Below are 26,829 nucleotides of genomic sequence, written 5' to 3' on the forward strand. Positions count from 1 at the left end.
CAATAAGAGCAAATGAAATGAACAAAACAATCTCTCTGGCTCTTAAAAGCAGAGTCAGTCCAGGCTTCGCATGGTTTCAGGTCACATTTCCGTTAGATTATTTGCTTTTGCCTCCACTATAGTCTCAAGATAAGGCACGGAAAAAAGGAAACGCTCAGTGTTATTTCCTCTGTTAATAATGTCAGCGATAATGACAATATTTTTTGAAGAGATACGACTGTGAAACGGATGGTGGATTTGGGGCGCTCTCATTTTTAGAGATGAGTTATCAATATGGGAGCCAGTAGAGGGACTGTCATCTGTCTCACACCCTATTACACACATTATCCAGGTGCCTGAGAGAAGGGCGCCAAATTGCTTTTATCGATGACAAAAGCTGCAGCCAGTATAGGCACAGGCAGCACGTTGAAATAAAAGCGTCGCCAGCTGCTCTTACGTCAGAGAACTATGTGAAACGTCTCAGCATCCATAGCGAGCTGTACTTCAGGCTTCAGAAGGCCAGCGGTTTCACTGGGAGGCGAACGTGAGCTGGATCTCCCATGCACTGAGAGCTTTTGTGTGTTAAAAATTACAGCATCGTGCAAAAAAGAAAAAAAAAAAATGCATTGACTTGTTTTTATGACCGGATGTTGCTGTGCTTTGGGTTCAGAGGGCAGGCGCTGCCATCTGATTAAACACAGCACCGACTCGATAATCTCACCAGGTACACGGGCGGAGCGAAAAAAGGAAATATAGCTTGTGGCTCACAAATTGGTTTACATGAACCAAACAGTCGCTGGTTGTTTGGAAGTAGAACGCTCTATTTGGCTTGCTGGCAATGGGGGCTACCCTCTCGCGTTTTCGAGGCCAGAATTTCGCTTTCCTGCATTTCCTCTGGGATGACAACAGGCCTCTTAGTGTTTAGATCTGCTTCATTTGGGAATCTTTTAAGTAGTAATAATAATAATGCTTTGAGGAAATTGAGTGGAACATTAAATTGTTCTCTGAAACCTAAGTTCAAACTGGGCAAGGCTAAAGAAGCTGAAAATCAGTGTTCTTTTAAATAAGTCATCAGAGATCATCAGCGAAATCAGTCTGCGTGGCTTTAGCCGGGCTTTTAGTGTGCTGTGGTTTTATTATAAAATCAACCTGAATCTGCATTAATTTCACAGTCTTTTTCTCTAGGAAGCCCAAGGGTACATGATGAATAAAATGTAAATTCCAAAAGGCAGTGTTTTTATTAGTGAAAAAGGCAATGGGCCATGTAGTTGGAGCAGTGGCCTACTTGGTGGCCATCGTGATTCAAGGAGCAGTAAGAGGCACTGTACATTCTAGTTATTTCACAGAACAAGAAAAAAAATAGCCACGGAGAGTTCAACGGGTTTCACAGGAAACATTCAGAGAAATGTACATTGTCTTGTGAATGTTAGATTTTAGGTCAAATCTCTGATACGTATCAAAAGTCACAACTTTCAAAGGTCATGAAGATGCTATACAAATAAAAAATCCAATGCAAATTTTAGAATTTTGCTTTATATGCACTGTTAAATCTTCTCAGAGTAAAAGAACGTTTATTTTTGTTCATAGTTAAGTACTAGTTTGTACAGCATTTGGTATATTGGTTTGCATTTGAATGGCATCAATGTATATTTATACATATATATTTTTTTAACTACCCAGAAGAAATCAGATATATTTATTTGCTGACATTTTGGGCTCTTGGAATTTATTTGCTCATTTGCCCTTGCTGTGAAGGTTTTATTATTTGCTGCTTAAAAATCGATGCTAAAATTTGAAATCTAGAGCTCTAGTATATGGGTGCCCTAAGAAAAGATGATCACTCAGGCAGAAATGTAAAATAGCAACTTTTTATTTTAGAAAATGCAAACTAGATCTTGCTAATTCCAAACCTCATGGCTAAAAAAAAAAAAAGAGCACCCAGCTTTCTTCCCCCGTCTTCATTTTTTAAAAAATAAACTAATCAATCAACATCTTTCTGCTGCGGTCAGATTCAGAAGTCAGCACTGTGCATAAAAAGCAAAATAAGATGAAACCAAAGAGAGAAGTTGTTTATTTTTATGTACTACTGAGAACAGTGTCGTCCTGTGGCAGTTCTCGTAGACCGTGTTGGTTTAACAAGCGTCCAACCCTTTTGTCTTGTTGTTTTTTGTCTTTCCTGCTCCCTGTCCCCTTGTTTCCCACAGGCTGTGCGTTTGTCACATTTTCTACAAGGGCAATGGCACAGAATGCAATCAAAGCCATGCATCAGTCTCAGACCATGGAGGTACTGTATCATCTGCCCTTTCTTTGTTTTCTTTGTGCAAATGATGGGGAATGATAACGCAATTCTCTCCTGTGTGGATTGTTCACATGACAATCACAGATTTAAACTTTCACCGTCTCTCTCTCCATTCATTCACAGTCATATTCTCCCTCTCCCCTTCTCTCTCTCTCTCTCTCTCTATTTTCTCTCTCTCCCCTCCCTCTCCCCTTCCCTCCCCTTCCCCTCCCCCTCTCTCTCTCTCTCTCTCAGTTTTTCCCCTAATGACTTGAAGTGCATTTAGGACAAGAAACCTGCTTGCCATTGTTTTTTGAGCCTTTTCTTGCAGTGGCCCAGGGCCCGCCATGACAAGTCATGGTGCAGCCAAGTGGGCCCTGAAGGGTCACACCCGTTTCCTAGCCCAGGGGGGGCACAAATTAAGCTTGAACAGCATCACCCCAAATTGCAGCTTGCCCTGTGCTAACTCACAGGGTTCTTTTTTCTTTCTTTCTTTCTTTCTTTCTTTTTTTTTTTTTAATTATAGAGTCCAACAGAATGGTATTTTTGCATCGAGAATGTTGGAGAAAGTTACAACTTCTCCCACGTCTCCGAACCAGTGAAAATGGTCATGTTGATGAGAGTCCCTTGAAAATTAGACTTGTGTCCTTACTAAAAAAAAAAAAAATGACCAATAACCAAAAAAAACATAAAGGCTCAAATTTGGTCTCCTAATGGGAGACAGTGGCTCTAGGGGAACATCCATACACAGGCGTGGGTGTTCACCCACCGATGCAGATAGATGTTTCTGTCTTTTTAGTCTGTGATTTGGGTCATGGCCTTTCAGAATTTTGCACAAAAGCATTCCGAGAGTGATACGCTGTTACTATTCTGTACTGTCTGATAGTCATCTGGGAGCGCACGGCTGCTGTGCTGCGTACACTGTATCTGTGTGTGGGTGGTCTCTTCCACGGGTGGCCTTGTGCTGTTATCTGAAGTTCTGTTTTCCATCTTTTGGGAAAAAATTTTTCAATTTTACGTAATGTTGCAAAAACTTCTTTATTGATTGTTTGAGCTTTTTTTGCCTCCATTTTTTTGTGGGGAGGGGTGGTGGTATTTTTTTGTTTGTTTGTTTTGTTTGTTTTTTGCAATGCTGCATCTCCCAAAGCATGCTGGGAGCTAAGTGCTCATTATGTGTCATGTTTTGTGGGCCACTTTTTTTACGGTGAGCCAAAAGGTGCGTGGGGGGGGAGGAGTGTGCATGGCATTGTCAATACGTGTTTACTGTACTTTTCTGAGTTTTGATATCAGCATTGCAAAGCCTGTTGTCTTTTTGGAACTTCATTTTGACTTCTATATTCCTAACATACCTTATATAATCACTGTGTTTTCCTTTCAGTGCAATGCATTTTTAAGACACTCCTACCCCACCCCACCCACTTCCCCACCTGAAGGCAAGCACAGGTGAAAAGCAGCCATGATAGGAGATCATTAGCAGGATTTGTACCACATGCCATGACATACGTGACACTGCTTCTGGCCCCCTATCTGTGAGCTTCGGCTGCTCCACTATCGAGGATCAGTCTGATTTCCAGCTTCATTTCACTTTGGGGATTAAAATGAAAGTGCTGTTAGGAAAAAAAGAAAGTCTTTACCTGTATGATCTTCCATGTACGTGTCTCATTCTCAGTTATTTTGATTTCCAGTAAATGAGTGATCTGTACCTAAGTTGGTCTCACCTTAGCTACTTATTTAGCCTAAATCCTTTCAGCTCTGTTAGGAGCACTGCCACCCCCGTTCCCTCACTCAGAGCCCCCTGAGTGAAGCCGGAGAGAGCTGCAGTGGGGTCAGGGTCCTGTGTTCACACAGAGTAGGGCTCAAGGACAAAGCAGAACCGGGCATGGACCCGACCCAAGGAGTATTCGGCTCACGTGAGGAAAAGGTTCTGCCATAGAGAATGGGGCATGCTGATTCCTAAGGAGCCCCCGATCCTCCGTCATCAATACCTCGATTATAAAAAATCAAACTGGGCACACTTATATTAATCTGGACGTCTATTCTCAAAAAAACAGGGCCCTCAGACACCTAAATGTCTTGTTTAATTCAAAAATATTGACACTTAAATGGAAAATTATACATTATGCAGTTAGTTACATTTTAGTTGTACAACTGAGGTTTGTTTTTTTAATGAGTTACATTATTTTCAGGACTCTGGCTCACATCTTTAGCCAAGACGTATTATCTAAGAGATTCGAATTCAAAATGATGTGGATGTTAATGTTTGAAAGAACACGTTCTCTAAAAATAATTAATTTTTGATATTGTACCTTCTGTTTTTTCCACTGTCCTCCAACCTGTCCCTATCCCATTTTTCCGTTTTATGGTTTAAACAAGTTTTTTTTTTTCTGAGCTATAATCATCGGCCTGATTTTCTGCTTTTATATCATTTTTTTTTATATTTAAGGAAGAAAAAAATAAAAACAGTAAATGTACTGTTAGGAAGAGATGCTATAATTTGTTACGGAACAAATTTGATAGGCTAACAACCCTTTTCCATGCAAAACCCTTTCTCTGTCATTTCCATCTTCAGAGTATTTTGCCCTCTTTAAAGTATGAAGTGCTGAAATAGGGAGCAGATGAAGAAAAATGAAGCATATTTTTTTTTAATGGTAGAAATATCACTTTTATGCAGTTTACTGGCATTTAACATTCTGTACTGTAACTGTGGTGACCAGACCCGAACACCAAGACACTGGAAGTCCCATGCTCGGTCACCTCATTTTTCTCTCTTTTTTTTTTTTGTAATAATGGACACGATCGCCTCACGCATTCATAGTTATATCCTCAATAACTACCCAAGGTGCCAAGAAGAAAAAATGCAAGTCTGTTTTCTAGGAGAAAGAAAAAGTGACCCAAAGGGAAGAGAAAGGAAAAGCTCGTTTGAATAGGAATATAAAACTTCCGAGGGAAGGGAGAGAGGTCAGTTATCATGCTGAGTTCCAATAAAAACTGGTGGCGGGTTTTTTTTTGTTAATCACTGGGGTAGAATTACTTCTTTTTACCTCAGCAGAATTTCACAGCTTTCATTGTGATGAAGCGTGTAGGCAGGACACACTGAGGAGGAGGAGAGCGTGTGCGGGAGGAGAGCCTGTCTCTGCCGAGTGCTGGCCAGGGTAGAAGGCGCTTCGGCCTGGAGGACTTGGCGGTGTCCGGCCCACTCTCCCCCAGCGATTTTACCTGCGTCCAGCGGGAATCGCCCTGTCGTGTGACCTGGGCCGTTTCTCAGTCGCTGCCCCTACTCGCCTTTTAGGGGAAATGAAAATTGATAGAAGCTGCGAGAAAGGTGAAGACAGATAAGAAGCCAAGTAGATTCCTCCTGCCATTTAAGATGTATCTCCTTTGACTACACTATACTTTTTTCTTTCTTTTTTTTTTTTTTTTCTTTTTTTGGTTTTCAGTAGCTCTGGGGACTGTGGATAGGGTAGATGTCATACAGAAGGAAGATCAGTCTTTCCCAAAACGTGGGAACTATTAACGCTGGTCAGTGCCTGTGGTTCTCTGAATATCTCCTTCCTTCGTCCACATTTCTAAAAGAAATTCACTTCTCCTGATTATACTGCTGGATCAGTATGATCCCCACAGTTCCACAGTTCAAAAATGCATAGCCGAAAATGGGAAAGAGTGCAAAAAAAAAATGAATGAATGAATGAGAGACATTTTCATTCCCTCTCTTTGTCCTCTACTCACACATGAGAACAGGCAGACACGCAGACCAGGTCTGTCGTTCAGGCAAGGGAACCGTGAAGCTGAATGAGGGACCATCAGTAAGGCCTCTTCTCTCTGAGGAGGCCCCGGCAAGGTTGAAGGAAAGCACATGAAGAAGGAAGGAGAGGCAGTTTAATAATCAGAGCAAGAAAGCAGGTGGCTTCACCGACCTCCAGAGACCCAGAGAAGCCAGTGACAGTATCTGTAATTTTCTGTCGTGGTCGTTACTCAGAAAAGAAGAAGGAGGATCAAACCACTTTAAAAAACCATTCCAGACCATTCCATGTGTTCCAAGATAGGTCAGAAAGCTGGATTCAGAGCTCAGTCTCGCGAGAGGGTTCGGCCAGGCTGTAACTCCCTCACTTTCCGCTGTGTCTGACCACAGGGCTGCTCTTCGCCTATTGTGGTGAAGTTCGCTGACACTCAGAAGGACAAGGAGCAAAGGCGCCTCCAGCAGCAGCTGGCACAGCAGATGCAACAGCTCAACACTGCCACCTGGGGGAACCTGACGGGTCTGGGCGGACTCACCCCGCAGTACCTGGCGGTAAGTGCCGGGGGCCAGTCAGTGAGTGGTCCCCAGGACAGAGGGGGACATCCACACCGGATGCTCTCACAAGCTGCTCGTCTTTTAAGGACGCTCAAGAATTCAACCGGGGGGAGTGGGGGGACGGTGCAGGGGACATTTTGAATCTTAGGAAATGATTGAACTCAGCATCGATGCAGAATATTTTCCCAACTTAAATGGATTAGCATAAGCATGTGAGTGATTTAATTCGTTAATATAATTTCATATGGTGAGATAGATCTTTTTAGTCCAGCCTGTGCCCGTGCATTTGTGTGCATGTCTGCAAGGGCGTGTGTGTGTGTCCTAACTCTTGTCATTTGACCTTTAACAGTCCCTCTCAGGATTATATCATCCGTTAGCCTTTCCTTGTAACAGACCCTATACCATTCTGTAAAGTAGTCTTCCCTGTGGCCTTGACAAGCCAGGCCACCCTGCTCGTACAGATGAGAAAATGGAGACTCAACAAGGTCACATCACTCGACCCGAGGTCGTGCCACCGACGGTCAGATGGGTCCACCCCTCGGTGTGTTCTCCCGTGTCGCCGTGTTGCTTCTCAGGGGACACACGTGGCTCCTGCTCCTCGTTTTCCCCATCCCGCCCCGGTGCCTATTGGGTCTGGCATGTACTAGCCACTCAGTACGTGTCTGATTCATGACGAGGAGCAGGCCTCTCCTGTCTCCATCTGCGTCCTTACCGAAAGCGTCGACCAGGTTTACTGCCATCTCCTCGCCATTTCTCATCAGGTCCACGTAGACACCATCAGAGACTTCGCCCGATGTCTCGCTGAAGTCTCTAGAAGACATGCTCTGCCTTGTCTTCTCCTTGGTCTGTCAGTCTAGAAATTTTATGAAAAAAGAAATGAGTCTATCTTAACAAGAATTTGTTTGTTTGTTTTTTTCCTAAGCGTGTGCACAGGCCATCTGTTTAGTTGCATAAACAAGAATTCTTATCAGAGACCAAAGTCAAGCTCACCTTTTCATAGTTTGCCCGACTTCCTGCACCACCGTTCCCAAAAGCCAAGACACATGCCTGTCCCTGGTCCTCTGGCACATCTCCCTCGCCCCACGGCTCACAGCAACCTCTGGCACGTGTCTCTGGTCACACCTGCCAATGAGGTCTGTACCCTGCAAGAGAGTCATCTCATCCTCATTTATAAAACACGTTGCTGTGCGCTCTCAACTCTGTTCTCAGTCCAGGGCCTCCATTCTTTCTTCGCCACGTTCTCCTCCTTTCAGTGGAAAGTCCGCGTCTCTGGAAGGGCCTGTGGCCTTCGAGATGCCCCCCAGGATGTCCCCCTCCGCCGTGAGCAGGGGTGGGTCCCGACTCCAGCTCAGAGCAGTGGTCAGTGGAAAGAACCCTCAGTTCTTTCTATCTAATAGGAAGGAGTAAGGATTTACAACCACAAGAGAATGGGAAAGCCAAGTAATCAAACCGAAATAAGGTATTCCTTTGTCAGAATGGATGATTCCTGGCTCCTCCCTCTTCCTCCCTTTCTCTGTGTGTGTGTGTGTGTGTGTGTGTGTGTGTGTGTGTGTGAGAGAGAGAGAGAGAGATACACCCAGGTAATACATTTCAACAAGTCGAAAGGGATGAGTGAACATTAGATACATTTTTCTGGTAACCGTGTTAATCCCCGCATGTCCTTGTCACTAAGTCTTTGGTTTAGTTAGCCACCGATACCCACTCTTTAAGGCAGCCGGTAGTCACGTGTGTCATGGAGTTTTCTTCTTATTGAACTGACTTCCCCGGAAGAATGACTGTGCTCTACTGTTATGTTTTGCAGAGCTCCAGATAAATTCTGAAAGCTATTTTTTAAATAGCAAATTCATGTTGTTCCTCTGAAGCACATAGCCGTTTTTCAGTAATAAATGTGGTAGATCTGTGCTTTTTGGTCCCATGTACATTTGAGCAGAGGAGGCAACTATATATGCTTGTACCTATATCCAAACTACGTCTGTACTGATCTCCTTTACAGGAATGAGAACATCAGTAAATCTAGTCAGACTCTTAGGATAGCGCCTAAGTGTGTTAACCTGTCATGCAAATCAATTGGGCAAATAAAGGATCACTTTAGGACAATGGCCACATGCTTTACCTTGTGGTACTTACTGATTCTATGTGTGAGAAGGGGGGGGTGTTTGAAAGCTCCAGGAGAAATGCAAACACCTTTTCACAGATATGTTCATCTTTTTTAAAAAGATGCTGACATACTTATAATGCATAGCATCAGTGTACATTGCATCAGATGCTTCTAAGTTTCGACAAATAGTGTGTTTCTCTGTGCTGGTAAGGACCATCTTAAAATGGATGGCCGCTGTCTTGGTCATGTAGTCATGGCTGTGAATAGATACATCTATGTCTGTAGTTATGATGATTTCTGTGTTGGGCCAAGAGTCAGTGAATCCATGTGCTTCTCATAAAGGATGAAGGAAACTGAGCTGTGAAGGAAGCAGGAAGCAAGTGAGGGATGGACCTTGATTGACAGGGATGAGTTACAGTAACTACTAGACTACAGAGAGAGAGCATTAGTCACGCCATGTTGGTTTCAATAAATTTAACACCTGGTTGTTAAAAGGAGTACATTGATTAATTGTTTTAAGGCAGCAACGTTATTGAGTTTCCCCAGTGTCTGTCGCTTACCAGAGATTAGACGTTACTATGATTTACGGCCCCGACTCAGGGAACCTTCAGTTCCGTACAAGACGGGAGCGACCAACTGTATACACGTAAAGGAAACTGGACGCGTCCGCAGTTCAATCCGGAAGTCGCTTGGGCCACATGTCCACGCCTCGTTGACGTACCCTTTCCCTTCCTTTGCAGCTCCTGCAGCAGGCGACCTCCTCCAGCAACCTGGGTGCATTCAGTGGAATTCAGCAAATGGCTGGTGAGTCGTGGACCAGGCCTTTCCTTTTGGCTGGCTGTCGTCTGAATTTGGGGGTGGGGCGGGGTTCAGAGGGCAAGGGCAGCAGGGAAAAGAACGACAAAGAGCAGTCACCAGTCCTACTCGCTTTCTGGCTGAGGTGTTAAAATTAGAATCACTGCTGGCCAGTCACTCTCCTCCCTCTGGCATTTCCAACAGTTACAGGAGGGGCTGAGATTATCTGCATAGTATACTCATTTTTTTTTTTAAGGGATTAGTTACTGGGGAATTTCCAACCAGATTCCTGTATCCAGGGCAGCCAAAAACGATTAGCATCCCTCTGAAGTTTTAATAACAGGCAGTCAATAAAAATGTTCTGACCTCCATCATGACAGCCAAGATGGCAGGCCTATCTCTGATGCAGTTTGCAGTCCCTCAGTGACCAGAGACAACTAACAGGGTGCCTTTTTCACTTTAGTACCCCAGCTGACAGAACTGGGCGTCAGAAGCTTTATGCGAAAGTGTAATCTTGGTTCTTGAGAAAATCAAAGTGTGGCTGGATTTTTGAGAAAGCCAGCGCACGAAGCGGTTCCCTTTCTAAAGAGCTGTGCCGGTGACAGAGGCACAGTGATTAGCGAAAGGTCACTCCTGCTGTGTCAGCTTCCAGGCCCATCTCCTCCCTTACCACTGGGCCAGGGACGCAGGCCCAGTAGTGGGTAGGAATCAATCTGGGAGGCAGCTGAACCTGGCCAAGTGGGGAGGGAGGGGGGAGGGGAGGAGTTTCTTTCCCCGCTTGACCTGGGCTGCGTGGGGAGCGTGTAGAGGCGTAAAGGAACTGGCTTTTGGCATACATTAAAATCAGGCATTGTTTGACCAAGGGCACCGATTGCTGTCTAAAGGACAATTTATATGCAAAATAAAAAGTTTAGACTTTTATCTACTCTGACACCTTCCCTTTCTTTTATTTTTTTTTTTTTTCGGAATGCATATCCTTGGTTTTTCCTTGATGCACTTTGAATGGGCCTGGAAAGACTTTTCAATGAGCATACAAAGCTTTCTCCTCATGCGTGTTCTGTGATCGTCAGCCCAGACTTATACTGTCGCCTCACAGGCTAATGGTAACTTGTCTGGTGGGACATGTTGGCCTACAGTAAAAACACTACAGAATTATTCCTTGGGCTTTAAACCTACTGGTACCGTCAGCTTGTTCTGCTGTAATTACAGCTTTTGGATTATTAGAAAATATATATATATTTGTGTGTTCAAATGCTAACTGGTTAAATCACTCAGCAGTGTCTTTATGAGTACAGTTTGGAAAGTGGCCTCAGAGCAAGTAGCACATTGAATGGTTAATTTATTTTTAGTTCTTCGAAGGGAATTGGAGTGACATAAGTAAAATATTTAGGAAGTTTTCTATGTTTAAAAAAGAGAAAACCTCCACATTGCAAGCTCTGAAATAAAAGCTAAGATTTGTCACATTTTCAGCCAATGCAATATTTGTTTTTCTTCGAATAGTATGGACCCACCCAGATCCAAAATTAGGGTTTTTTGCTTCGAGGAAGCCTCAGGCTCTCCCACACCCACAGTTAAATTACGCAGAGAAGGTCGCTGGGTGCTCAGGCTCCTGCCGAGTGTGTCTTCCTGCGTGGAGAGAGTGCCCTGTCGTTTTTCATCAGACCGTGTGCGCCTCTGCCTCTCCAGCCACAGGTCAGGGTGCTAGCGTTCGCATGCCGTGCGTGCTCATTTAAGACTGAGGGTGCCTGGGAATCACCCGATGAGGTGCCGGGAGCAGACGCTGATTTAAAGGCATCCTATAAATGCGCTGGGCTTTGCAAAATACCCCTTCCTTGAACCGTCCACATATTAAATTCACACTAAGTCTGCACAAGCCGACCAGTCGTATCTGCCATCGCCTTGACGACGTAGAGTATTGGGGTGTAGACGTCAAGGCTCCGTCTGCTGGGCGGTTTTTCTAGAAAGAGTGCCCCTTCGCTCAGGTCTCAGCTTCCTCCCTGTTCGAAGCATCGTGGTGTGGGTTACGTTTATTTTCAGTAAGGCGAAGTTAAATGGCCTCCTGCTCTTTCGTCTTCTCTCAAAAGTAGAGCTCGACTTTTGCCTCAATGCCACTTACCTCGCCCAGGATTACTGAGAGGCCACTCCCTGGAGGAAGCTCCCCCTGCTCCCAGATGTGGGAGGGGCCCCCCACTCCACCCCCTCCCCAGAGCCCCTTCCTTCCTCTCCTTGGCCCTCACCTTCCTGATACGTGGCCCAGGTTGGGGAACCCATCATGAGCAGGGCTCAGGACTGTTTTTGGAGTGGATGAGGGAATAAATTTATAAACCAACAAACTCAAGTTTACGTCTTGGATACATTCCCACTGGCGCTTAAGTTAAATGCCTGGTTTTTGAATTACGAAATTTGGCATTAGCCTTATACTTAAGCCAAGGGGAAAAAAAACAAAAAAAGGACAGTATATTCACGGGCGAGTCGTCGAGGGTTTGGGATTAGAGACTTTATACAACATCAAGCATGTTACAGACCACGGGGCACACGACATGCAGGACAAGAATTATGAAGGGACCCAAGAGGTTGTTGATGCCACACCCTACTCGAAGTTGAAAGGAAGATGCTCGTCGAGTGAGATTGTGGCACAGCACAGGCGGGCACCCCCGCACGATTCAAATGCCGGTCTTGTGTCCACAGTGCCCTACAGTAAATGCCACATATAAAATGCAAATACTCCAGCTCCAAACCCTGTCGCCGAAGAGCGTGGAATATCCACTTCAGGAACCAGTGATATTGTGAACAACTCTGAAGACGTCACGGTTTGTCCTTCAGGAGGTAGAGGTTTTATCACCAGAGTCTAAAATGTCTCATTTGAATGAGTAAAACACTTGCTGTTAGTGGAGAAAATAAATCCAGATTGAAAGAAAACAAGAAAAAGAAGGTTGAGATTACAGGTTACTTGGTAGTTGCACCAATAAAATTGAATGAGACATCAACTACGCTTTTTTTTTTCCCCAAAGAAACTTACCATTTTCTTTCAAACTAAAAATAACTTTAAGTGTGTTTCATGATTTTATAAAAAGGAGCCTTTATAAATATGGAATTTTAAAGCAGAAAATAGATTGGATCAAATCTTTATGAGCCAAATGCTTGTAATGTACACTTTGTGTGCATCTTTGAACTTGATCAGTTTCCCCTCTCAAACTTTTAATAGAAACTCGTCCCATTTTTCACTCAGCTGTGGTATTTGCTAAATAAATTTCTGAAATCTTAGAAACCTGGGTCTGAGTTTGGACTCAGAGTCTGGAATTTTCCTGAAGAAGAAGGAATAAGGAAAACTGCTTGTCTGTCGCTCTTAATTTCTTTATAATAGAAAGGAATATCCCAAAAAAAGTGACCTGGTTTGGGAAAAATGTATGTTGATATAGGTGGTATCTTCAGTTTTGCATTACAGAGGCCTAGGTCCATCCATGCCTTTTTGATCCCTCACAGTATGCCAATTTTGAGCACAGGCATGCTATATTGAAAACTGAAAGTTTGCATTTACATACGTTGGGGCAACTTGAGGCTTAAAGAGGTTAGTCACTGAGCAAACCTGCCTGAGTCACTGGGTTGCTACTGTGGGCGGTGGCTGATCTGCACAGATTTCCCACACTGGAGCCTGGTCCCAAAAAACCTGAGCTCCCCTCTGCAAAATCAAGCCTGGGTGGTGGAAATACAGGCACCAGTGCCCAAGTCCAACGGTGTGGTGAAGTGTTTGCAGATATCCAGGCTGGTTAAACTGACAGTAATAAATGCAGAGAGAGAGCCTCATTTGAAAGTTTGGAAAAAAAAAAAAAAGAAGTTCTGAGGGCAGTGCTAAGGAAATTGCTCTCCTTCCTTCTGGATGGCATGAAATGGCTGAAAACAGAGTTGGGCTTTTTTTTTTTTTTTTTTTTAGAGGAACTCTTTTTTCTAGAGTGAGGGATTGTAATTAGGAAATTATAGAGATGATAAAGCCATGGCCGAAGAAGAGTATCTTTTGATGAACGAGAGAAAACTTTCACTTTACTTCTGACCCTCAGTAAAACTGGTAATAATTCCCTTTCAGAATACCGGGTCTGTGTATTTTAAAGTAATCGTAGAATTGTAGAGTGCAAATGCTCGCTTCAGACCACAGCACGGCGAGGCTTTCATCAGTTCGAGATCGGTCCCAGCGAAGACTGTCTCGGGGTGTCTGTGGCGAATGGAGAGGGCTGAGGACCTGCCACTCCCGAGGCGTGCTGCGTGCATCCAGGACCCCCAGGATGCCCTTCCTTCCCAGGGCCCACCTCCCACCCTCCATGCAGACACTTCCTGCGAATGTGCTAATGGGCCTTAGGAGGGCTGCTTCCATAACCACCCATCTGTCACTTTCTAACAGACCTGATTGGCAAGCACTGGTAACAACTGACATCTGTTCCTGCTTATTGATATGCAGATTTATGGTAATTGCTATGAACAATAAGACACAAAATTACCTAAGGTGAACATTAAATTAAATTTTCATGCCCTTCTCCTTATAAATAATTTTTTTTTAAATCTCAAGTTTCAAGTAGGCATATGGCGCCTCTGTGTTCTTCGTCATCTCTTCATTCTGAGGACCTTCTTTTCCTGAATAATGACTGGAACTGTATTCCCAACTTTTTCTTTCCCCCCACTTCCTTTTTTGTGGCCATCCTGATCTTGGCACACTGTTGGGTTTCATTAAACTTCTCGAAGTGTTTTGTATTTCTCGTCACCCAGATTATCGCCCCTAGTTTGGGGGGCGCCCATCCAAGCAGAGCTTTCGCGAGGTTCGAAGCGGTGGTTTTTCTTCTCGGAAGAGACCATTTGCCAAGCCAGAGCGAGCTTTCCGGGTGACGCCGCCCGCCCCGCTCCGCTGCCCTTTCCGGATTATTGTGGGGGAGCAACTGAGAGGGAAAGTGCACCTGGGCAGGCAAGAGGCCCAGCTGAGGCAGGAAAGGGCAGGCGCACTCACACACACTCACACACACTCACACGGACGCGCATGCACATACACACACACCCACACTCACGCACCAAAGGAAGAGATTTGAAAGAACCAGGAATGTGAACTCGAAGCTCTGTGGGAAAGGGCATGTCCCCCAAGCCCCCTCCCCCAGTAGGAGGAATGGCAAGTGGGGTGTCCACTTACGGAAAAGGGCTCCCTGGTTGTGGGGGCCCTGGGAGCGAGAAGCGCCAAAGCATTAGTCACCGAGGGTGTGTTGTTGGCCGGTGGGTTCTGTTTCAGCCCCGCTCCCGGCTGAGGGTCCGAGGCAGACAGGCAGGCACGTTTGCTCAGGGCGAGGAAGGATGGCGGGAGGTGAGGCAGAGCCCAGAGTAATCCAGGCATCCGAGAACGGGGCCTGCACTGCTCCTGACCATCCTCGCCACCTCCAGTAAATAGCACTTGTCACGTTGTCACCAGCAGAGCAGGCTGTGCAGGCCTAGGAACATAGGACAAGGTGAAGAAGAAATGCCTTGGCATTGAGCAAAGCAGAAATGTGGGGGTCAGGCCTGGGAACGGGGCCCCTTCGCAGAACAAGGAAGGAGGCTGGCCTGTCCGCCATGGAGCACCGAGCACCCCTGCCCGGGAATAAGTGGGGAGGGCGCCGGCAGAGCCAGCCAGGGTCAGCCACGAGGACCGAGAAAGGGCCGGAGCAGAAGGATGGGTGCGGTCCTCCTCCCCCCGCCGAGTCTCCGGCTGCCCAGGGCTCCCTGTGCCTCTGTCTCATCCCCGGCAAAGCGGAGACTGCTGAGAACAAGCATCTGCGTCTGCGCTGTTTCCAGAAACGGACGAAGCAGGATTGTTCCCTTCCTGGGCTTCTCCCCGCCTGGGGGCAGGGACTGTCCTGTTTTCCTCCTAATCCTCAGTGCAGTGTCCAGGGTCTGGCCCCTCAAGCCACTCAGTGACCGCTGGACGAGTGAGTGGGTGGGTGGATGGATGTGGATGGGTGGACAGACGGACGGGCAGGCAGGCGCATACGGGTTCTGCCCTCTGCCAGTTCTCCCCGTCCAACCCCTCCCCCTGTCTTCCCCCCAAATGCCGCAGGTGCTGGGCACCCCAGCGGCCTCTCCTTTCCACTCATCCCTCTGCCTCCTTTGGCCCATGTCCCCTCTTTCCCTACGGTGTGATTGTAGAACAGCATCCGCCCAGAGCCGAAATCCTGCGGCCGGGGCTCTCCAGGTGGAGAGGCTGAGCAGGAGGGCGGTCTTTCTCAGGGTGTGAGAAGGGACATGTGTGTGTGCGGGGCGGGGTGGTAATGAGAGGGGCCCACGGGGCCTCGGCCCAGGTTCCCAAGCAGAGAGGGCAGTGGGCTAGAACCTGCATACTGCTAGCCAAAGTCTGGGACCCATGCTGGGTGTCAGTGGGCAAGGTGAGGAAAACACGTGGTCGTCATAAGTGTTTGTAGGATGGATTAACTACCAACTGCTGAACGGTATTCAGTCCGTTGTAAATACTAAAGAACTAACGAAAAATGGAGAAAACTAAAAAGTCGGTTGGGTCTGTGGACAGTCCTCTTCATAGCACTGTATAGTTACCCTGGTCACTCACTCTGCACGGATGCATCCGTCACCTACTGTGTTGACAGCAGAGTTTGGGGCGGGGTGGGGGTGGTTAGGTGGACTTGATAATGAATAAGACATCTTTGTCCTCGAGGAACTTAGTATCTGGTGATGGTGTCGCTGTGGGACATGATGAATGAATGCCACAGAGGTAGAAACAAGATGGGGGAGCTTGCAGGTGACTCACAGAGGGCGTGTGCATTAGATGCAGACTCTGGAGGGCGGTGGGCTTGGAGTTCCACGCGATCCACCCTGAGGCCTCGGCTGGACCTGAGCCTCTGACCCCAGCGGGTGGGTGAGGCTCCTCCCGGCTCAGGGATCTGCCCTGCAGGCATCCTGGCCCTTGCCTGGGCGGGTCCAAAAAGTTGTCCCCTACGGACCCTGTGACCTGGGCCGAGGACAGTGGCCCTGCGCACCGTTAATCCGTGCCAGATGTGTCTGCTGCTTCTGATTTCAGCACCAAACCCTCCTCTTGTCTGTGCAGCCAGCTGTTGGTGACATCATCTGGTCATCTGGTTTACATCCTTAAAGCATTAGAGGCAAACTGAGTCACTGAAGGGCCAGGAGGGGACAGATGGGTCAGTACCCACGATCCTCACACCTGGCCCATAACTCGAAGGCTGCGCTGTCGTCCCAGCCGAGTGCGAAGTGCGCTGTGGCGCCTTCCGGAGCCGGCCCTGGCCGCGTCCAGGCGGGTCCGCGCTGAGGCCAGCTCCTGTCATTCTCGGGTTCTTCTCCTCACATAAACCCGGACGAGGCCAGCATTTCCTCAGCTCGCGTGTTCTCGGACGTGGCCCCAGCTGAAGGGCTTCGTCCCCGGCGGCCTGTGCTTGGGGACGCAGGGTTAAAGTCACGAGACTGCGCAGATGCTGTGTCCGGTCGCTGAGACTCCCCAGAACTAGGTGGGCCTTGAAAACCAGGTGTCTGGCCTCCGCCCTAAGCCCACGGGGCCGGACGCGTCCTGGAAGAAGATGGTACCGGTGTGGCAGCAGACACGGCAGGAAGGCAGGGACTCGGCAGCAGTCAGTCCTGACCACGGGGGTCGGGAGGGACGCGCCGGGCAGGGGAGCCTGGCAGCCTCGCTCTGGGCCGTCCTCAGGCGGAGGGCACCTCAGCTGGGGCCTGGGACTTCCGCAGGCGTGTTGCTAGAACATTCCCTCACCCCTCCATCCACCCCTTCCCCCGACACGCAGGGAAGCTGTCTGTCATCGGGTCCCTCTCTCCAAAGCAGATTAAATTGGCTCAGGAGACATTTATTAAGACATGAGAAGGTAAAATTAAGCTGATTCCTTAACTCCAGTGTCTTTTTCTATAAAATCCCTTTATATGAGGAGAGAACTGTTGTTTCCTGCTTCTCAAATGCACGTTAGTGTGAAGAGAATCACAGAGAAAGACTCTGAATGTTCCGAGAACTTATCAACTGAGCAGTAGAAGGAGAAAGAGCAGAAAATATTCTGAAAGTGCTTATGGCGAAACACAGGCCCCACGCCCGCCCTGGGCACAGACAGCCTCCCCGCGGGGATCACTCCCCCGCCCCAACCTCAGCTGACCCCACCTCGTGTTCTTGCAAAGTGTCATTTCTTTCTGTCGTTTTTCTTCAACTTTCTCTAGCCACAGATGCGTTCTAGTTAAAAGCTCTCTGCCCTGAAAATACAGATACCTTTAAAATGCAAATACAAATATTTCACAAGTAAAAACAGAAGCCACTGTCATTTATTTTTATTTATTCCTTTGTTCGGTCATCGGATCTTGTTGGCGTTCCTCCTGTGGATACTTTTAGAGTTCACTTTTAAAATAAGGCCGGAGCGAGAAATTCAGCAACAGCAATAACAGTGTGGCTGACGTGGACTGGGCGCTTCCACTTACTGGGTGCTGGTCTCTGTGCCTTATAAATAATTTGCATGCATGACCTTATTTCATCTGCACGACAGCCCCGTGAGGTGAGATGCAGTTAACATTGGCGCTCACCAAACAGGAAACAGGGAGAGAGGTTAAGTACTTTGCCTGGGGTCGTACAGCCGGCCGTGGCAGAGCCGGGAAGCCCGACCAGCTCATCCTCAGAGCACAGAGCTGTCGCTCCTGTCTGGTGCCTCCTTGGTGCGGCCGTGGCGCGTGGGGACCAAGGCCACCTGCAGGCCTCCCGGCCGCGCCCGAGCCCAGACCTGCCGTTCCCCGGCCGCGCCGTGCGGGGAGGCCCTGCCGAGGACGCAGGCGACACACGCGTCCCCGAGGCAGCCTGGCAGAGGGTGCCGCCGCCGGGCCTGCCGCCCTCGTCACCACCCTGTCCTGCTGGGATCCGGTGAACAGGGCCAGTGGCTAACAGCGCCTTTCTCTTGCCCTCACAGGCATGAACGCTTTACAGCTGCAGAACCTGGCCACGCTGGCGGCGGCTGCAGCCGCGGCCCAGACCTCAGCCACCACCACCAATGCAAACCCTCTGTCCACCACGAGCAGCGCCCTGGGAGCCCTCACGAGCCCCGGTAAGAGGCCCGGGGAAGCGGGGTGCACAGGGCTGCACGCGGGGCCCGGGGGGGTCACCGGCTCAGTGTTCTGTCGTCGGGAGCCAGAGGCCGAGCGTGCGTGTGTTGTCTCCTCCGAGGAGAAAGCGGGGACCAGTGCAGAGCCCGCCGCGTTCCCACACGTTCGCTTTGTCTCTCAGACGAGCCGTCCGTCCAGCCCCGTGAAGCCTTCGCCACCCTGAGCGCCTCCGTCTCTGGTCGTGCTTTCTTCTTCTTCTTCTTCTTCTTCTTCTTCTTTTTCTTTTTTTAAGCAGTGTAAGAACCCTCTGTTAAATCTCAAAATCTCTACTCATTCCCGCGTTACGTACGTGTCGCCCCAGCTCCTCCCTCACGTTCGCTCTTAAAGTCCGCGTGGCGTCTGCGGGGCCGCGTTCGCCGCCCGTTCCTGGCCACGTTCCGGGCTGCGTCCCTCAAAGTCCTTTCTCCCAGCAACGTCGTTGCCTTAGTCGAAAGCAGATGCCATTTTGCTTTTCGTACCAGCCAGACGCCACGTGGTTGCCTGGAGACCAGGACTTGTTTGTTAAGAAACGTCCTCCTGGCTCCTCTCCCTCTCGGAGTCTCGGAGACCTTGCCGGCTGACCTCACCGCCCCTCTGGGCCCTGGAGCTGGGCTGGACAGGCTCCAGGCCGAGCTCTGGAACTCTGAAAACCCCGTGACCCTCTATCGGCCATGCCCAGAAAATGAGCTAAGTGTCGGAAAAACTTGTCGTGACAGTGCGGGGTTTTCTCTCAGAGAACATGGGGGACGCGAGCTCCAGCACACGGCGGACAGCGAAGCCGCCCCCGGCCGGTGCGTAAAGCTGGATCTGATACATCTCCCTGAGTACGGCCCTGAGGGAGACACTCGGGAGAAGCTGGGGGTTTGTCCGGGATGTGCCGGAACCTCCGAGCCGCAGCCTGTAGATCCGGTCACTCCATTCTCCAAAACGTCTTCAAAAACGTGCCGCTGCTCCGTGCGGCCCTCACCTCGTGCAACACACAGTGGCGCTGAAAACGCGACTTAGCCGTGTTTCAGCCCCAGCAGGTTAAGTTATAGCTCTAATGCAAAGATACCTTTGTTATTTAAAGAAATCCTTTAGCGACCTTTTTTAAGAAATAAACATTTTTGACATAAATCGCCCCTTATAAAAATAATAGTGATTTTTTTTTTCTTAAAAGAGATTTAAAAATTGATCTCTCTAAATTATAAATCAGATTGGAAAATATTTTCTCAAATGAGAAGTTTTGTCTCCTGGAAAGACTGCGAAATGATTACATTAAAACACTGCAGTGCCACACACACGTTTTATTGAATCTTTCATCAGAAGCTGATATTTTTAACTATGTTTTGGAGCGAAAAAAACTAAAAGTGACTCAAAATCTGAACACCTTTTTATTTGCTCATATAAAAATGAAGAGGATTAGCTTTTTTTAAGAGAAAGCAATATTAACTTTATTTTGGCAAAAGTAAATTTTTGTAATTTTTCCAACCTTGGCCTTTATCCTCTCTCCCTTTTATTGAAAATAACCAGCAGAAACTGACCAAATCATTGGTACCAAGATAGAAAAAGGACTCTTTCTTATGAAAACTGTCTTCCTTACATGGCAGAGAGCCATATAGCCCAGTTTGGACCATCAGACCTTAAAGTATTTAACCTTGATATGTTTCATAGTGTGGTTACTACATTAAAATTATTCCATTGTTCCGGCACTTAAGGGTATATGACCTGTTGTTTGCTTGTGAGGGTTCATCTGACTTTATTAAAATATATTCTTGGTTGTGGTATTTGGGCTAGAACGTGCCCGGGGAATCAGAATCAGTATTTGAACATTTCCTTCTCCTTTAAAAGACTCGTCAGTTTAAGAAGCCAAGTACAGAAGCAGATGTGAGCTGATCAGTATGAACATGTGACTGACAGATGATGCTTCTTACGTGTCAGTATAGCATTAGGTGCCCGAGGGGCTGGGGACACAGCGGCGGGCAGGAGAGACGTGCTCCCTGCTCTCAGGAGCCCTCCGGTCCGTGGGGGGACCTGGGACGAGCGTGCGCCTCATCCGTGAGAGACACGTGCTGTGAGGAGAGAGCGAAGCGGGTTGACGAAGGCCGTCCTGTCCCTCTGTGAAAAGGTGACACCTGGGCAGGAACCTGGAGCAAGGGAAGGAAGTCACGTAGATATTTAGGGAAAGGGCTTCCAGGCAGAGGACAGAGCCCATGGCCAGGCTGTGAGGCAGGCGGGAGCTTGGCGGATTGCAAACTCGCAAGGAAGCCATGGCGCTGAGCATAGGGTGGGCGGGGTGACGGGTGAGAGGTGACACGGGAGTCCGTGGATCCACATCCGTTCCCTCCAGTATGGTCAGGAGCACGAATACGTCATAACGTTCTTAAAATGCGGGGTAGTCGGACAGCCTAGGAAGATAGCCAAGGGATTTAAGGACCTTCAAACATATTTGACCATTTTCAGTTTATTCCTGAAACCTTAATGGAAGGGAAAGTGTGTCCTGAGATGCATTTCCTTCCTTCCTGCTCTTCTTAGAAGTCGCCACTAGCAAAGTGTCCTTCCCTTGTTCTTAACCTGACATCTGCCCTCCGCAAATTCTGGTAAATTCTGCTAACCGGGGTGTCATTGAAAGTGAATTTCCTCTTCTCTGCTGAGGGATGCTTTGCATAATAGCTGAAAGTATTTCATTAGTACCCTGAACTGTAGCCACAGAAACGATTTAAATCTACATTTCAATTATTTTTCTTAAGTGTGACTAAAAAATCTGGCGTTTAAGTGAAAGTAAGTTGTTTGTCAAATTTTCATCAGGGACTTTTTCAAAGTCACAGGAAACGTGGTTAGGAGAATTCATGACTCCACTTCATCTGAGCAATTTCCTAGGACATAAAAGGGACAGGAAGCTATTCCCGAGGCCAGTGCCCTTACTTATTTTTTAAATAATAAGAACCTGGGCTTCCTTTTGTTCCCTGAGAAAGTCCAGTCAAACCTACGTGCACCTCTCCTGCACGGGGCTTGGACCTACCCTGTTTTTTAAGATGTCTTATGCTTCAGACAAATCTATCTAGAAAGAAAAGGGACAGTTCAATGCCCCAACTATTAATTCTTTTCATAATTGTAAATTTATCATTTCAATTTTGCATATTATGAAACAGTCTCCCTACAGCATTATAAATGATTTTAAACCATCTATGATTTAAAACATGAAAGATTAAGCTTTAATTTTTGTTTTAAAAAATCCCCTTAGGTAATATATAGGTTCCTTTGTTTCATGGCCTTGAAATAAAAATTAAAATGATCTAAATTGCCCATGGTTAGAATAAATGTTTCATGCAATTATCAGATGGTAGTGAATAAAATCAGAAATTAAATCATGGGAGAATAAAAACCAGGTAAATGCATAATATGCCCTTTTTAACTTTCTCCGGGGTCTTTTGAAGCCTAATTTAATTGTGTTTCCTGTCTTTTATTTTGATATGATAATTTTTCTTTTGTTTACACTTCAGTCTCCTATTTAGCTAATTAATCCTTGGGTCATTTCTTCTTACCCAGTTTTGAACCTGTTTTTGAGGAGTGCGTCTCTATTGGTATAAAGAGGCAAAATTATCTCTAAGGCGGGCAGCTAGGTCTTAAAGAAAGATAATAATACTCATCTCCTACCCAGCTTGCAGAGTTGTTGTTTTGGCCTGATAATTTTGAGAGCTTGGGAGAGGGCATTATTAGTACCACATATGAACATTCCTTTGGCATTTCTGTCTAAAACATAATGTTGTGTTCCTGTACCAGAGTATTCCGCTGACCTTCTATTTCCTTTATTTAAAAAAAAAAAAAATGTTTTAAAATTCTCCAGATGCTTCTGTAAGTGCACTCAATCAAGTGCACACTTCAGGGTAATAGATAATTTCTTTCAATAGTGTAAGGCATTTTAAAATGCTACGGAAGCATTTTTCCATTCCCTCCGTTGACTCTTCAAGTAGTTTTCACTTTAAATTCTGGGCAGTATTTTTCCCCATCTTTGAGATGTCGCCTGCCTCCTTGAAGGTTGTGATAGACACAACAAGTCCCAAGGAAATGGTGAGGCTTCCTTGTGGAGTGTTTGAGGTTAACAGAGACAGGTGTTTTCATGTGAATCAGGCCTTTTCTGTGCTTTTCACGTAAGGACCAGGAAGAGGGCACCTTCAATGTCACACACCCGTGTCGCCAGGGGCAGCAGTGGAGAAAAGCAGCCAGCTGAACCGCTGGATGAGCAATGGGAAACACGAAGTTACCCCCGAACCTGTCAGCGTTACGAGAGGCTCCTGTCTCCCACTAAGCTGTGTCTGCATGTGCGTCACTCAAGTGCTCGCATCATGTGAGGAGGTGCGATTTATAAGCTGATGTCACCCACATTTTCAGGCTTTCTGCTTTGTGCAGGGCAAGTACATGAAAGTGAGTTGGACCCTGCATTGCCCCCTCCAGACCATCACATGCAAGGGACAGTAAGACAAGGTGGAGTCTGACAGGGCCAGGAGAGAGGGACAGATGGACAGAACAGGCGCCGGGAGAGGCCACCCCCTCGAGGCTGCCTCAGCGACCCCACATCAGGACGTCTGAAACGACACCTCCTCCACAGACCTGTTCTTGCCCACTGAGTGTGTCACCATCGTCACCTCACTCATTCCTCAGCCATCGGAGCCGTCTTTGCAGCCAGCCTCTGGTGCAGCCGCAGATCACCACGCCCACTTGGTCCCTCTTGACACCGCCCCACATGAGGCCCTTGCTTTCCCTCCCGCTCAGCTACTGGGACAGCCCCCTGACCGATGTCCCTTTTGCACGCTGTTCACACACTTTCCATGTGGTTCACCGCGGTGTAGACAGGAATAAACTCACTCTTGAGCATGGCGTTCGAGGTGCTCCCAGCTCTGCCCCCCCACGCAGCCCACGCTCCATCCCGATCAGGTCATTTCTCAGCCCCTCCTCCCCCAAGCACACCGCCAGCCTTCATGCCTCGACTGCGCTGGCTTCTCTGCGCAGACGCCGCCTATGACAGCGTTCCCCGCCGCCCACTCACTGCACTTAGCGCTTGGGAAGATTAATGCATAGGTGTAAAATTGGCATAAAAGCATCAGATGTTTTATTCAGTTGGACAGCAGAGTGACGATGTTCTAAGACAAATGTCCGAAAGCCCTGTATTCAGGCTAGTCCAGGAGCACCGCTGAGAAGGAACCCCCGTCTGTCATGGTGACATCTGGCAAGGTCAGTGCACCCACCTGATGACCTCTGGCTTGGTTCTCGAGGAATCCAAAAATAGCCACCCCTTCCAGGTGAAGACTCAGATCTGGCAGGTTTCCGAGGAATGAATCGATACCGATTTACATCAGAACAAAGCTGTGGGGAGCAGTTTCTTTATTCCAGGAATTTCACCGAGACTGGCTTTCAAACTGTCCTCGGGCCCTGATATTGAATAAGGAAAGGTCCCCTATCAAATAAAGGCATTTTATTTTCAAATGAACCATCTCCTCTCGTGTGGGCGTCTGAGAGCCGGCCCTCCAGATGCACCCCTAATTACGTGGGCCTCGGCGCACATCTGCGGAACTCGCCACTTACACTCTGCTCGAGCATTTTTATTAATTCAGGGACCAGTTATCCTTACCCTCCCATTTTTCTCTGTGAGTCTGCCTTGTTTCATTGCTTATTATCAAGGAAAAGAAGTAAATCTCAAAACAGTTTTCCTCTGCGTTCGCTAGATGTTTAATGTTGTAGTCAGGCGGAGTCAAGTCAGTCATCGAAATCTGTTGCTTATTTGTGGGCTGGGATCAAACAGCTTTCTACCTTTACTGCTGCAGAAAGAGAACTGACATCCCTTTCTTTGCCCATTTCCTAGAAGTTTCAACATTTTGTGCTTTTTTTTTTTCCTAGAAGGTTTCCATGTGTTAACTTTTCTTGACGTTACAGTACTCTTTATTTTCATCACTGTTACTAGAGGTTGGACATTATGTAAAATGTTCCATAAATGTCACTATAGTGACTTTAATCTCCTGATATATTTTTTCAGCCATGGAACATGGATGAGCGTCTCCTGTGTACCGGGGACTGTCCTAGACATTTGAAACCTATCAGTGGACAAAGCTGACAAAAACCCCAGCCCTCACGTGGTTTCTATTCCAGCATTAGCTTTTTTAAAAACATTATTTTACTGAGTTCTCACTCGAGTAGAATGACGTGGATAGCCTTTAAGTGTAAACGATAACTTCGACACCCCTTTAAAAACCTTTTCGTGAGCAGTGTTTTTGCAGACCTTCGTCACAGCGGTGTGAGCTGGACCGCGGGGAGGAGGCGGGAAGCTCCTCTCTCTCCTTCCCCTCCCGGAAGCCGTGATGCTCAATGAGGCAGGGAGCTCTGAGGGCAGCGGCCGTCCTCAGGGCAGATCAGTTGGGACAAAACCAGGAAAAAGACAGGTGTCCTTGGCACTCTGCTCAGTGGCTTCGCAACAGCGCATTTCACGGAAACCAAATATTTTTAAAGTTCTTCGGCATTTAAAACATTTTAGAAAAAAATTACAGTTGGCAGTGGTCTGTCTTTCTAGTAAATGGTTCTTGGGTCATTGATGATCCTGCTTCTAGGGTTTGGGGGGGAAAAATGTGCAAATACCTCTGAAACAGAAGGTTTTGATGGCCCCTGCATGTTCTGGGCATTTTGATACAGCATTGCTTTTAAATTTCACTTATCAAGAAAATGAGAAGTCTGTGGTCCAAACAGAACCACAGCTAACTCCGCGATTCATTCTGGTGTCCTGATCCGCCAGAGGGTCCCCAGCTCCACCGTCATGACGTTGCACGTTGGACGCGCAGCCCCGCGGTGGATGAGATGCCCCAGAACTATTGTCTCTTAATGGTCCTGAACCAATTTAAAGCTTAATAAAGCTGCCTTGCTGGGGGCAGAGATATTTATGGTTTGTCACTTTGCTACAGAGCTCGCACTCAGATTTATGGAAGCTACTTCCTACCTGTGCGTCCGTGGGCTGCCACTCAGTGCTTTGTTCTGGCTTTGTTTTGGGTGTACTTTTCAGTGTTTTCAGACATTGGCTCTCGTTTGTCACGTGTGTGCGTGCAGTGGCTCTGGAGTGTGTGCTCTGCCGGGTTAGTGAGTCACCGTAAGCAGCACCCCGCACAGCCTCCTGCGTCGCGTGGCAGACACACCAGATGCTCTCGTGTGTGTGAGCTCAGAGGTGTGTTTTCTGCGTAACACAACCAGTCAGTTCAACCCCGCTAGCTCATCCGCGTTGCTCTCTCATCCAGTCGTTTTCAGGGCCAGCACTGATTCAAGGCCTGTGTTCACTGCCTGAGTGCGTTTCAGATGAGAAGAGCAACACAACTTTATCCCGGGCACAACTCCCCAGAGGCTCATGATGCAAGGTCCATGTTTGAAGACTCGAAAGCAACAAAATAGAAATGTTCCATTCATATGTGGTTTAATCCCATGAATCGCAGTAAATTAGCTGCAGCGGCCACATACAAAAAAAAATAGGAAAATGAGCAAACGCACCAACCTGGGCAGCCCAGCTGGACAGCCGAGAGTCAGCCACGCGAGGCGTCAGCGACGGGCGACTCTGTCTTCAGGAGATGGGCTGACTTTGGAGCCAGAATTTTTAAGATCAGGTAGGATTTTGAAAGGTAGAAATAGAACGGAAGGTATAGCAGATGTGTCGAGCACGAGGAAATGCAGAAAAAGCATTTAGTTGGCAAATGGAAATTCACCTCGCTTTTCACAAGGACGAGACGCACGGACAGTAAGTAGCAGGTGTGGAGGGCCGAGCGCCACGGCCGGGGGCTGGGCCCTCTCGCAGGCCGCCAAGAGCCATTCCGGGGCTCGAGCACGGGAATGTCCGTGGTGGGGCCTGGGTGCCGAGTGGACGTCGGGGAGAACGAGGGGCAGGAGCGGAGGACGACAGGAGCATTCAGTGCGAGGGGCCGGCGGGCTTTGCAGCCGCAGAGCGCGCGCAGCCGTGGAAACGACGTCACTCTGCGCGTGGAGCGGAAGCACCGCAACGGGCCCTGCATTTAATGCGTCCCGCAGGCAGCCGGAGAGCTGGCCCCGCGTTCATCACCGCGATGGGAGCTTAGGCAGTGCGTGGAGAAGGAACCGCGGAGCGGAGGCGGCCCGAGTTAAACTCGGGGGCGGGCGAGATCATTCGGCGAGAATCGCCACACAGAGCCGAAGGGGACTTAGTGCGGGACAGGCCGGAAGAGCCAGGGCGCCAGGGTGGCGCCAGGGTGGCCCCGCGCGACAGCACCCAAGCCGAGCGCTTCCAGCAGGGAGCGGCTCCTTCGCCCGCTG

The 26,829-nt window shown here is 47.9% G+C and overlaps 1 protein-coding gene across 14 annotated transcripts in view; it reads left to right on the forward strand.

Annotated features, from left to right (window-relative positions):
- The window catches only part of CELF2 (CUGBP Elav-like family member 2), a 473,931-nt gene that overhangs the window by 413,791 nt on the left and 33,311 nt on the right, over nt 1-26,829 (forward strand). For 13 of the 14 annotated variants that reach the window (XM_039871055.1, XM_039871054.1, XM_039871051.1 and 10 more), the window contains 4 exons: nt 2,184-2,263; nt 6,387-6,545; nt 9,387-9,450; nt 18,366-18,500. In XM_039871055.1, the coding sequence (XP_039726989.1) occupies nt 2,184-2,263; nt 6,387-6,545; nt 9,387-9,450; nt 18,366-18,500 (438 nt within the window). The remainder of the gene's footprint in view (nt 1-2,183; nt 2,264-6,386; nt 6,546-9,386; nt 9,451-18,365; nt 18,501-26,829) is intronic. The other variant, XM_039871061.1, reaches the window with a different exon arrangement.

Source organism: Pteropus medius, unplaced genomic scaffold, assembly GCF_902729225.1.
Source record: "Pteropus medius unplaced genomic scaffold, Ma_sr-lr_union100, whole genome shotgun sequence".
In the NCBI taxonomy this organism is placed as follows: Eukaryota; Metazoa; Chordata; class Mammalia; order Chiroptera; family Pteropodidae; genus Pteropus; species Pteropus medius.